The sequence below is a fragment of the Chiloscyllium plagiosum genome, unplaced genomic scaffold, assembly GCF_037043375.1.
Source record: "Chiloscyllium plagiosum isolate Xiang-an unplaced genomic scaffold, Cpla_swu_hap1 HiC_scaffold_10, whole genome shotgun sequence".
Classification (NCBI taxonomy): Eukaryota; Metazoa; Chordata; class Chondrichthyes; order Orectolobiformes; family Hemiscylliidae; genus Chiloscyllium; species Chiloscyllium plagiosum.
Window position 1 is genome coordinate 86,198,172 of NW_028270148.1, and position 13,599 is coordinate 86,211,770.

Consider the following 13,599-nt stretch of genomic DNA (forward strand, 5'->3'; position numbering starts at 1 on the left):
AAACTTAAAATTATCAAATTTAAAACACTATTTAGCAGAAATCAAAAATTAATTTTAAAGCACTAGTATGAAAAGCAATAGGTTTACTTGCTAGTTCGGAACTAAGTTTACTAGATTTGCAATGTACTTATTTTCGCAAGATATACTTGAGGACTAGAAATGACTCCATTTTAATAGTCTGCTGCTTAACACCAATTTTCAGGGAATTTCCATTGTTTCAAAGTAGTGTTTGACTGGCTTAAAATTAATAGTTTCAAATGTTTCCATTAAGAGACAAAATAATGATACAGAGATGTGCTAAGTACTAGTTAGTTTATATTGGTAAATCATCTTAGTCCTTCACTCTCAGTCCAAGAATTTAGGGCTGTTATGTCCTTTTTTGGTGACAAAAATCTCTGAAAGTTTGGAGACAAAATGCTTATATTTACTGATTAGCCCTTTCAAAAGCATGGTTCAGTAAACCTATATAGGTTACTTGATGAAAACAGGTCATTAAGCAGTGTCTGGGTAACATTTATCTGCCATGTTTTAATAACCAATCTAAATTTCATGTAATGCAGAGCTATGTCAAAAACTAAATGAACAGTGGACTATTCTGCTTGGTCCCAGTTCAGACAAGACATCTACAATCTAAGTATGAACCTGGTTTCTGCTTTAAAGAAAGACTTGTTCCTTTCATCTCATGAAGTACGAAAATGCATTACAGCCAATTAAATATTTTGAAGTGTAGGCAGTTGCACAGCTACTCCTGCAAGTAGCAATAAATTGCCAGATAATAGATTTTTCTTGAGGGAGATTGTCAGGACATTGAGTAAGAACTCACTTGCTGCACAAAATTTGTGGCAAAGACTGTTTCATTAATCTGAGAGTAAAGATGGAGTCCTGGTTAAATGAGTCAACAGAAAGGTGACATCTCTGACAGTGTAGCACAACGAAAAACTGGACTGGAGTGTTAATGTAAGATTTTTGTGTTCATGTTTCTGGAGCAAACCCACAATAATTTGAGTCCCAGGCAATAGAATAACAGCTAATTTTTTTTTACAAATATGCTGATAGTCCGTTATGTACTTCAATCATTATCTATATTCTATCAATAAAGTGAAAAATATACCTGCAAAGAAATTGGCTTTCTGAGTTACATTTTTGTGCACATTTCTCTACATTGACTGCTGGATATTTTGACTCTCGTGCAGAATAAATCCAGGCCCCTTGTGTTTTTACATATTCAGTCAGTATATTACTTCTTACTGTACAAAAAAAAAGACATTTTGGTAATATGCTTTCTTTATAAAAATATGCATTATACAAAACCATCCGAACGAATTATTAGTTTCACTTACCAAAACATAAGAAACTGAGAAAAAGGAGCCCTGTGGAAATCAGCATTTTAATCCTGATTTGAACCACTTTAGAAACCCCTGGTATGGCAATGGGTCTTATTTACTGACTGAGGACTTTGCATCACCAAATAAATAAGCTTGGGCCAAAAGAGCAACTTTACATGTTGAGGTAGTAAATCATTCTCTAAGCAAAGGTGGCAAATACTTGCCAACATTACCTGAGAGATTCAGAAAACTTTCAGAAATCTTGCTCATTAATGCCTTAGGAGAAGGCATTAATGTTTCAGTTTGATTGTCTTGTTATTTTCATTTGACTTTCATTAATTCAACAACATCTCTTCTTTTTGAACACTTTTAAGAGCAAATAGAGACAAATGGTCATGATGTACATGCTGATTGGGTAGCATTGGACCTAAAGTCCTACCTTCATTTCATAAAGGGAAACCACAAAAAAAAAAGCTGTACCATGCCAGTGGTAGAGGTAGATACATTCTCATAAATCTGTGCAGAGATATTATTACACAGCGCTGGGGGAGGTGGGTCTCAAAGCCAGGCTTCCCAGCTCGGAAGTGGGGACACTACCACTGTGTCACGAGAACTTCACCTGCTGCTGCTACTACTTGAAAAGCCTAAAATGGCATCATCTGTGCTTCCAGCCACTTTCAACCTCCTGATGTGAAGAACACTAATGCAGGAGATGGCACCTGTGCATCAGAAGTAAACAAAATGGAGAATATGTTACAGCCAATCCAGCTGATGGTCTGTTTATTCTTAACTTGGTCTATGCAAGTTTACTGAATACCAGTGCTAATCACTTACAACAAATCATGTATTCAGCAGCATCAGGAGTCTGCCACCAATATTGTTTACAGGACCAATTATCAACTTGTAGGTGACGTACTTCTGATATATTGATGTTTAGGCAAAGATAATGGAAGTATCGTGGATTGTATTTCGAGCTTTGTTGATGAGCTGCTGCATGCTTTTTGGGAAGGCAATGGGTTTTGGTGGTTCAACTCTGCATGAAGTATGGGGACTGTATTTCCAGTGTCTCTGGATCTGGTTGGAGGAGCTGGACTCTCCACAGAAGTCCCTAGCTACTAAGAGTTTATCAAGAATCCTTCTTCTACCGTCACTTGACACGGGAGCAATTCCTCAGGCATCTCAGGTTTACTAAGGAGGTGGTTGCATAACTGTGTCATTTTGGCAAGTTGCTGTCTGCAAGGTTATGCTAGCTTAGCAAATTCACCTCATCACCCATGCATCACATCATTATGGTATCCTAGTCATCCTATTCTCCCACTCACCGTTATGCAAAGTATTTACACTACCAGGACATTCCAAGATCCCTGGTGCAAGGAGCCTGTTTGAAGACCAGTTGTGCACATAGTCTAGTGTTGGCAGTCTGGAATTGCCCTTCACTCTGCATGTAGTGGGAGACCAAGCATAAACCAACACTTCTCAGGGCACATGGGTGGGATGGCCAAAGTTCCATTGTGCACACAGTCCTACATCTATCTCTATTTAGGAACCAAACCGCATAGATTACACGGCCTTAGCCATATCCTAACTCACAACCCTAAGTCAGAATTATTCTTTGCCCAATGTCAGTTGTGGTCCAGTATCAACTCATTGTTCAATATAGAAGCGTCACATATAGAAAAGCCTTCAAACAGTTCAGAAAGAAATAATATAACAAACAGAAGCTACTTTAGGGAAGAGTCAGGGTCTACTTGCCCTTTCAGCACCAACAAATTTACCATCAATGAGTGATCACTACACCCAGCTCTCAGGTGTGTGGTGCAGGCTCAAAGGGCAGAATGGCCTACTCCTGCACCTATTGTCTATTGTCATCTATTGGAATTGGCTGTCAATTCAACCCTGTTTGGCTTGTGCCTGAAGTTGCTGCGTTGAATCATATTGAAAATAAAATGTTGACAAGATTTCACAAGGTAAACTAATTAGTAAAGTTAGATCATGTGGGATTTAGAGAGAGCTTGCCAGCTGGATACAAAATTGGCTTGACAATAGGAGGCAGAGGCTGATGGGGTGGGTTGTTTTTCAGACTGGAGGCCTGTGACTAGCTGTGTTCCATAGGGATCAATGTTGGGTCCACTTTTGTTTGTCATTTACGTAAACAATTTGGGTGAGATTTTAGGAGGCATAGTTTATAAGTTTGTGGATGACACCAAAACTTGTGGCGTAGTCAGTAATGAAGAAGGTTATCTAAGTTACAATGGGATCTTGATCAATTGAGCCAATGGACTGAGAACTGGCAGTTGAAGTTTGATTTGAATAAACATGAAGTATTGCAATTTGGTAAAACAAACAAGGGCAGGATGTGTATAATTAATGGTCAGGCTCTGGGTTGTTGAAAAGAGAGATCTGGGGGTTCAGGTACATAGTACTTTGGAAGTTATGTCTCAGGTAGAAAGGGTGGTTAGGAAAGCTTTTAGCACACTTGCCTTTATTGCTCAAATCATTGAGTGTAGGATTTGGGACGTCATGTTGCATTTGTATAGGATGTTTGTGAGACCACTTTTGGAGTATTGTGTACAGTTCTGGTTGCCCTGCTATAGGTCAGGTATTATTAAATTTGAGACAGTTCAGAAAAGATTTGCCAGGATGTTGCCAGTTCTGCAAGGTTTGAATTATAAGGTGAGAATGAAATGCTGGGACAGGTTTTCCACTGGAGTGTAGGAGGTTGAGGGAAGACCTTATAGAGGTTTATAAAATTGTGAGGGGCACAGATAAGGTGAATAGCATCGGTCTTTTCCCTAGGTTGAAGGAATTCAAAACTAGGGGGCATATTTTTAAGGTGAGAGGAGAAAGATTTACAAGGGACTTGAGGTGCAACCTTTTCAAACACAGGATGGTTCTTATGTGGAGTGAAATACCAGAAGAAGTGATAAATGCAAGTACAGTTACAATATTTTAAAAACATTTGGACACGTACATGAATAGGAAATATTTAGGGGGATATAGACCAAATGCAAGCAGGAGGCACTAGGTTAGTTTGGGAAACTTTGTCGGCATGGATGAGTTGGACTGAAGGACCTGTTTCCATACTGTACGATTTTATGACTCTATTAAGTGAATTGATTGAATGATTTTTTGTCGACTGCGTTTTACAGTGAATAATACAGCAACTGTTGCTCAATCGGATACCATTTTAAATTGTTTAAGAATAAAAAGATTAAAAAGATATGACTGAAAGAGAGTCTATCTTCATTCTACTCCCTCTGACAATGGGTTCTGAGCCAGCTCACCAACAACACTTGCGCCTCCAGTCTTTCTCCAATGCCTCACTGCTGCCTGCCTCTGACCCAGCAAATAGGAGACACCCCTGTTTAGACACCATCTCTTCACCACTGGACCCACTATGCTGTTGCTGCTGCTGATGCTGGGTCCCATATCAATCCCACACCTGCCTTGCAATCAGGAGTCTCAGGCACTATTGTCGCCTCGCCAATACTTAGTAGTTATCAACTCTGGGCCTACTGCAACCAGGAGCTACTATCACAACCTCGCCAATAATCAGATGTTCCCTGGCTCCTCTGCCAGACCAAGCCAGGCTGCCGCCTTGTCAAGAATCCCGCTCTGGCCGCCCTCCTCCATGATGTCACTTTGCCAACACACTGCCAGCTTGAAAGGTCCACTGCCACCACTGGGGCCTCCAATCTTTGGAGAAGCTTTACCACTGCTGCCGCCCTCCAAGGCTGGGAGGACATCCTTGCTGCCACTGTTGCTGCCACTGCCTCCAATTTCTGGGAGGAGCCGTGTCTGCCACCATCATCTCCAACCACTGGGAGGCTGCCCCATTCGGCACATGGCCTACTCTTGCTGCTGTGCCAAAAATAGAAAAACAAACAAGAAAATGAAAGAGAAAAAAAAAGGAGTAGAAATAAAAGAATAAAGAAAGAAAGAAAGCAGACGGGAGTGGATGAGCCCTGGACTCAGAGCTCACACACAACCCTGCTACTCCTCCACCACCTTGAACAGGACAGAAATGTCTATGACTAGTCTGACCAAGGTCATTGGTTCCAATGTGAATGGCGACTACTGGAACCCTCCCTTCCCTCTCCAAGACCTCCTTCAGCCCTGTTTAACTCTGACACTGGGAGAAAGTGAGGACTAGAGTTGGAGAGTTGGAATCAAAAAGTGTAGGGCTGGAAAAGCACAGCAGGTCAGGCAGCATCCATGAACGTTAACTCTCCTGCTCCTCGGATGTTGCCTGACCTGTTGTGCTTTTCCAACGCCACACTTTTCGACTCTAACTCTGGCAGTGGACAGGCAATGTAGCTTTGCGATTCCTGTTTACCATGGCAGAAAACATTAGCTATCCCTTTGATCGTACTGTGCCCAAATACAACTACACTCCTATTCTCTGCTCCCACTTGAATGGCACCCTGCCTGTAGTTCCCACTCTTGACCACACAATTGTATTGGCCAAGTCCCCTCAATTTTTACCTCCTGTGCCCTCATATCGACTTCAGACCGTCCTGATCCTGATCAAAAACAAATGTTGAAATGACGTAAAGTGCAGGGTGTCACCGTCCTCTGGAGCAAAGTGACCAGGCAACTTTTCCATTCCCTAATATCACACAATATCTGCAGCACCAACTCCAGCTCCTTTTTATAAATTACAAGCTTTGGTAAACCCAGATCTGCTAAAAATCGGTTCACATGTGTTACAAATTCCTAAAGGTCACTGTCTAAATTAGTTCCCTCAATGAGCAGGGCCCAGTGGGGTCCCTTCTTGCAGACAGCATGGTGGCTTCTTTCCAGCCAGTAACTGGGCGGGGGTCCAAGGCACACTCTTAACAATCACCTGACTTAAGATCCCAGAATTCATCAAGCTCCAATTTCAGTCATGTGACAAAGAAATACATTGTAGATGCTCATGACCTCCTGGCCTCCCATCACCCCTTCCAAGCCAATTGGAAAGTCATTAAGATAGTGTGCTATTGCTTCCTGTATCATATCAAAGTTTCCATTGCGAAAGAAGGAGTTAACCTAAAGCATTGGCACCCCTTCTTATCATAATGAGTCTTGATGTTTATTCTTCTGTTCAGAGCTGGATGGAGGCTGAGCCATTTGTCAGCTTTAGCTGGGATAACTATACAATATGTGAGAGATCAGAAGCTTCTGGAAATATGATCCTGTAGTTAGCTTTTGCCATTTTGAGTCCATCAAGATTGCCCATTTTTAAAAGGAATAGGACTTAAGCCTGAAAATATCGAAAAGAATACATTTGTCTTTGGCATTTTCCTTTGTGCCCTCTGGCCTTGATAAAACAAACTGAGTACAAATAGAAATAACTTCAATCTGGTCACTTATACAGACATAGCTGCAGGATGACATGGAGCGAGACCTGAATATTGAAAAGGTATAGGACATAAAGCAGGAAAAGGAAGCTTGGAAAAGTGGAGGAGTGGCTTTGTTAATGACATTAGAACATTGGACAGAAATTACCCAAGTTCAGGAAACTAGGATGTGGGAATAGGTGTGGGTACATATGAGAAAGGAAGGCTATAACTCACTGGTAGGAGTGAATTGTAGGCCCCTAAAAGTAACGATATGGTACATATAATATCAATAGGAATAATGAGAACTTGTCCGAAACGAGGTGATAATCTTTTGAGATCTTAATCATTTTGCAGACAGTGATCATGACGGATTGTTATGGAAAGGGACAAGGATGGGCCTGAAATCAAAGTTCTCAATTGAGGAAGGCTGATTTAATAGGATCAGATATGATTTGAGATCAAAACAGCAGAAGTTGTACAAGAGGGAATTTAAAAAGATGATTAGGAAAGTTAAATGTGATCATGAAAGGATATTGCGGGTTAAATAAAGGAAAATCTTACGCTATTTTACAGGTACATTAAGGGTAAAAGGATAACAAGGGAAAATGTAAGGCCCATTAAGAACCACAGCAGTAATTTGTGCATGGAGCCAGAGGATGTAGGTCGGGTTCTAAATGAATACTTCAGGTCAGTGTTCATTAGTGAGACGGATGTTATGGGTATAGAAGTCAGGGAGGACTGTGATATAATTACAGAAATTAGCATAGACAGAGATGAGGTTCTGAGTGTTCTGGTAGACTTAATAGTAGATAAATCTCCAGGGCTGCATGAAATATATCTCAGAGGTGACCAAGTGTGTAAATGACGGCAATGCTTTTGATGTAGTCTACTTGGATTTCAGCAAGGCTCTTGATAAAGTTCTGCATGGGAGTCTGACTGCAAATGTAAGAGCAAATAGGATCCAAGGAAATAGACAAACTGGATCCACAAATGGATGAATGGCAGGAAGCGGATGGTGGTGGTTGAGTGAATTATTTCTGACTGGAAGTCTGTGCTTATGCCCGAAACGTCGATTCTCCTGTTCCCTGGATGCTGCCTGACCTGCTGCGCTTTTCCAGCAAAACATTTTCAGCTCTGATCTCCAGCATCTGCAGACCTCACTTTCTCCTCCAGTGAGATCACACAGGGAGTGTGAGGACACTCACTATTTGTAGTTTATAGAATTGATTAACACTTGAATGTCAGAAGGTTGATCAGTAAGTTCGCAAATGATACAAAAATGGGTGGGGTAGTAATAATGAGGAGGATAAAGAGATGGAAATGTGTTGCTGGAAAAGCGCAGCAGGTCAGGCAGCATCTAGGGAACAGGAGAATCGACGTTTCGGGCATTAGCCCTTCTTCAGGAATGAGGAAAGTTGGTCCAGCAGGCTAAGATAAAAGATAGGGAGGAGGGACTTGGGGGAGGGGCGTCGGAAATGTGATAGGTGGAAAGAGGTCAAGGTGAGGGTGATAGGTCAGACTGGGGTGGGGGCGGAGAGGTCGGGAAGAAGATTGCAGGTTAGGAAGGCGGTGCTGAATTTGATGGATTTGACTGAGACAGGCTGGGGGGAGGGGAAATGAGGAAACTGGTGAAATCCGAGTTCATCCCTTGTGGTTGGAGGGTTCCTAGCCGGAAGATGAGGCGTTCTTCCTCCAACCGTCGTTTCGCTGTGTGCTGAATTTGATGGATTTGACTGAGACAGGCTGGGGGGAGGGGAAATGAGGAAACTGGTGCTGAATGAGGAGGATAGCCTTGGATGACAAAAGGCTATAAATGGGCTTGTCAGGTGAGCTGAATAGTGGCAAATGGAATTCAGTCTACACAAATATGAGGACACTTGGACTTGGACAAACAAAGGAAGGGAATACATGAAAAACAGTAGGGCCCTGAGAAACGATGAGGATCAGAGGAATCCTGGTGGCATGTACACTGGTTCCTCAACTTGTCAGGACAGCTGGATAAAGTGGTTATGAAGGCATATGGGATCCTTGCCCTTAATAGCTGAGGCACTGAGTTTAAGAACACAAGGGTTATGCAGGAATCGTACAGAACATTAGTTAGGCCATGGCTAGCACATAATGTGCAGATCTGGAATCCACATTATTGGACTGATGTGATAGCATTGGAGAGGGTGCATGGGAGATTTACCATGATGTTCTCTGGGCAGGAGAGTTTCAGTTATGAAGAGAGATTGGATAGACTGTGGATGTTTTCCTTAGAGTAGAGGAGATTGAAAGGAGACATGACTGAGATGTATAAAGTTCTGAGGGCAGAGATAATGTAGACAGGAAGAAAATATTTCTTTTGATGGAGGGAACAATGACAAGAGGCATACATTTTAATGTAAGCTGCAGAAGGTTTGGAGGAAATTTGAGGAAAACGTTTTCACCCAGAGAGTGGTGGGGATCTGGAACTCACTGCCTGTAAGGGTAGTGCAGAAATTCTCATAATATTTAAGAAGTATTTACTTGTTCACTTGCGATGCCAAGATAAACACAACAAAGTGCTGGAAAATGGGATCATAATCATTAGATGGTGGTTTTTGACCAGCACCAACTCAATAGGTCAAAGGGACTTTTTCTGGTCGAGAGATCTCCAATCCACGTAGACATTGTAAAAGTAAGATGGGCAAAAATTGGCCTAGATGAGAAATGCATTGAGTGTATTTGGGATCGTTTCTTAAAAGGGCATCTTCTGGGCCAACCAGAGAGCTGGTTACATTTAAGTTGTTTTATGCAGTAAGTTAGAACTAATTAATAACCTCACGGTGAAGTCACCCCAAATTAAAAGTAACTGTAATATGATTGAATTTTACATTCAGTTTATGGGAGAAAAGAATGTGTCTGAGATTATTTTTGAAAATTTAAATGAAAACAATTGTGTGATTATGGAATCAGAACTGAATGAATGGAGTATTAGGCTAATTGGGTTAAAGAATAAGTCCGTACAGATGCAGATATTGAAAATAATACCTCAGAATACTTATATGTTCTTGATGTAATGAAAAAAAAGTACTTTATATGTAATCATCAGTAGATATAATTATATATTCATATATTTCAAAATGTAGAAATCTTTGAACAGTATTCAAGATACTTTCAAAGAGTAAGAAAAAAATTCCCCAGAGGTCAAACTGTAATTGTGCAAAACAGGTGGCAGGTCAGAATATTAGACAGAATATAAAGATAAAAAGAAAATAATTAGGAAAGGGGGAAAATTAAATTGCAAGTGAAAGCTAACCAGAATACTCAAAATGTACAGTAAGAATTTCAATAAACGTTTAAAGAAAAGGCAAAAGCTGACTGAATGTTATATAAAGTGAGATTGGAAAATTAATAATGTTAAGTGAATTGAACAGGCATACTATATCAATCTTTATTATAGAGGATGCAAGTAACATGTTAGAAGCAGTGATAAAATAGGAAGTAGAAGGGAAGGAATACCGCAGGACAATTATAATCACCAGATAGTTGGTGCTGAGTAATTGATTGGAGCTGCAGACTGACAAGCACTTGGGCTGTGATGAACTTCACAATGGAGTCTTAAACTAAATGGTCAGTGACATAGTTGATGAATTGGCTTTAATTTTCCAAATCTCTTTATTTGGGAATGGTCCAATTAGATTTGAAAATACCAGAAGTAACACCTTTCCTTAAAAAGAAAGGGAGCTGGAAAGTAGGAAATGCAGGCCTGGGTCAGAGGGCAAATGTTAGAAATTATGAAGGATACAACAGGAAACTTAGAAAGTTTCAAGGTAATCAGATAGAATCACTGAGATTTTGTAAAAGGGAAATCATGTTTAACTAAACAACAGGAGTTCTTTGGGGAAGTAATGTGCCATGGGTAGGAGAATTGGTGGAAGTACTGCAATAGGATTCCCAGGTGGCATCTGATAAAGTGCCACATCAAAAGTTATAGTAGAAAGTAATGGATCTGTGGATGGCACACAGTCGATAACATTTATTTATTCACCAAACCAGTGATGAATTCTTGCATTAGTTTTGACATTAAGTTTGATCACTAATCAAATTGTACTTCCATTAGTAGACCATAAGTAAAAAACAGAGTTTTTCCACTACCAGTTTAGCTCTGACTGTTCTTAAGGGAATTTATATCATGATTAAATAAATTATTTGGATGTGAATATAAGAGGCATGGTTAGTAAGTTTGCAATTGACACCAAACTTGGTGGTATTGCAGATGAAGAAGGTTACCAAGGAGTACAATGGGATCTTGATCAACTGGGCCTATGGGTCAAGGAATGGCAGATGGAGTTTAATACAGATAGATGCATTTTGGTAAAACAAATTAGGGCAAGACTTACACAGTCAATGGCAGAGCCCTAGGGAGTGTGGTTGAACAAAGAGACCTAGGTTTGCAGGGACATAGTTTCTTGAAAATGGCATCACAGTTAGCAGAGTGGTGAAGAAGACATTTGCCATGCTTGCCTTCATTGATCAGTATTTTTTGGAGATGCTGGTGTTGGACTGGGGTGTACAAAGTTAAAAATCACACAACACCAGGTTATAGTCCAACAGGTTTAATTGCAAGCACACTAGCTTTCGGAGCGACGCTCCTTCATCTGGTGATAGTGGAGGGCTCAATCATAACACAGAATTTGTAGCAAAAATTTACAGTGTGATGTAACTGAAATTATACATTGAAAAATTGATTGTCTGTTAAGCCTTTCATCTGTTAGAATACAGTGATAGTTTCACTTCATGAAAGAAGTGAAACTATCGCTGTATTCTAACAGATGAAAGGCTTAACAGACAATCAATTTTCAATGTAAAATTTCAGTTACATCACACTGTAAAGTTTTGCTATAAATTCTGTGCGTTAGGATTGAGCCCTCCACTATCACCTGATGAAGGAGTGTCGCTCCGAAAGCTAGTGTGCTTCCAATTAAACCTGTTGGACTATAACCTGGTGTTGTGTGATTTTTAACTTCATTGATCAGAGCATTGATTACAGGAGTTGAGATGTCATGTTACAGCTGTACAAGCCACTGGTAAGGCCACATTTGGAGTCCTGTGTGCAATTCTGGCCTCACTGCTACAGGCAGCAGTTATTAAACTGGAAAGAGTGCAAAAATGATTTATTAAGATGTTACCATGACTGGAAGGTTTGAGTTATAAGGAGAGGTTGTTTAGGTTGAGACTTTTTTCCCTGGAGTGTAGGAGGTTGAGGGATGATCTGGTAGAGGTTTTATAAAATCAGAAGGGGCAGAGATAAAGTGAATTTCCAAGGGACTTTCCCTGGAGAAGGGAAGTCCAAAACTAGAGGACACAGGTTTAAGATGAGAGAGAAGATATTTAAAAGTGAGGGTCAACTTATTCACACAGAGCATGGCGCATATGTGGAACAAGCTGGAAAAGCAAGTGGTAGCAACGGCTACACTTAGAACATTTAAAATACATTTGGACAGTACATGGGTAGGAAAGATTTAGAGGGATATAGGTTAAATGCAGGCAAATGGGACTAGTTCAGTTTAGGAAACGTGGTCAGCATGGTGTTTCCCTAGTGTCTGACTTTATGACAAAATCAAGTAATCATATGCATAACTGTAAAGAAGTGTTTATTTCCTGCTTTTTAAAAAAATGATGGTCTTACAGAATCTACTAGAACACGACCGAATGGCTCCTCAAATACTGATAGAGGAATCAGAGATGCTGGTTTAATCACATGTTGAAGTTTATCTAAACTTGACAAGTATGACATGTTTTACAAAACTGTACTACACCTTTATGTTCAGGTAAAATACCCGTTTATGGGCATCTGAGTTTTTGAAACCCCCTCCCATGTTCTGCCCGAGGAATCTCATGAGCTACTCAGAATATCTCTTCATGATAGCCGGATCATGCAACTATCTGATGTACAACCACTCATTCTTTATCTTTGGTTCACTTCTTCATCAGCACTCCATTCTTAAGAACTAGTGCTTTGTAATTCTTTCAGCCTCTATCTCAGTTTGAGATGACTGTGCTAATTTATTTAATTCAGGGTCTGCTTTTTGTGCCATAATTGGGCACATCATAGCAAACACACCACCTGGATTATCTTCACCCTTTAGGAAAGTATCAGTTACACTTTCACTTGGTTGTGGTGTCACATCAACCCATATTGATGGATTTTATTTAACCATTGCCCTGGTAACCACACCAGGGAAGGAAAAATACCAGGAAGCTGTTCCTGTAACTGTCCTGCTTCTTGCAGTTCCTTTTGACATTCTGTAATTTTGGGTGAAGCTACTAACTTTAGTCCTGCCAAATCATTATCCAGAAGTAAGTTTACTCCTGTAACATTAATGTTTTTACTACTTCCCTTGATAACAAATCACATTTTAGTTGTACTTTATAAAATGGCATCAGAATATATTCTCCATCAATCCCATTTATTAATACTTTAGCTATCACTGCAATCCCTTTCTCCAGTGAAAGTGATTGTGTTGCCCCTATACCTTTTAGTATGGTTATGGGTTTAGCTACCTCACCTGAAGAAAGAGCAGTCACCTTCTCTTTTTACAAAAATCCTGCATCCTTCTCATCTACCTTATACATCTCTTTTGTAATGATAGAATTCACCAGGGGCCTTTTTGTTATAGTTACAATCTGGTCTGTGGTGCTATCCTTTTATGTTCCTTGTTTAACTCATTTTTACTGACTTCTATAGTCCCACCTGAATGCACATGGCCCAAATTATTACAAGGGAAATATTTAAGCTTCTGAACTTCACCTCCACTCTCAGCCATTTTCTTTCTAATCTGAGGAGGAGTTCTTGGGACACTCCCTACTGTCCCCTCCCTCCCTGCCTTCCTTTCATTCTCCCATTTTTTATTCCTCTTGAACATCTGAAGATGATGGAACAAAGGTTCATGGATCAGTTCATAATCATCAGCTGTTTGTCTGGC

The 13,599-nt window shown here is 40.3% G+C and overlaps 1 protein-coding gene across 1 annotated transcript in view; it reads right to left on the bottom strand.

The window, feature by feature from the left end:
* Window positions 1-1,495, bottom strand: part of LOC122552971 (plasminogen) — an 82,791-nt gene extending 81,296 nt beyond the window's left edge. Inside the window, exons 1-2 of the mRNA XM_043696295.2 lie at window positions 1,341-1,495; window positions 1,112-1,247 (exon numbers count right to left, since the gene is read on the bottom strand). Coding sequence (XP_043552230.1) covers window positions 1,112-1,247; window positions 1,341-1,386 — 182 coding nt within the window. The 5' untranslated portion in view covers window positions 1,387-1,495. The remainder of the gene's footprint in view (window positions 1-1,111; window positions 1,248-1,340) is intronic.
* Between the last annotated feature and the right edge of the window lie 12,104 nt (window positions 1,496-13,599).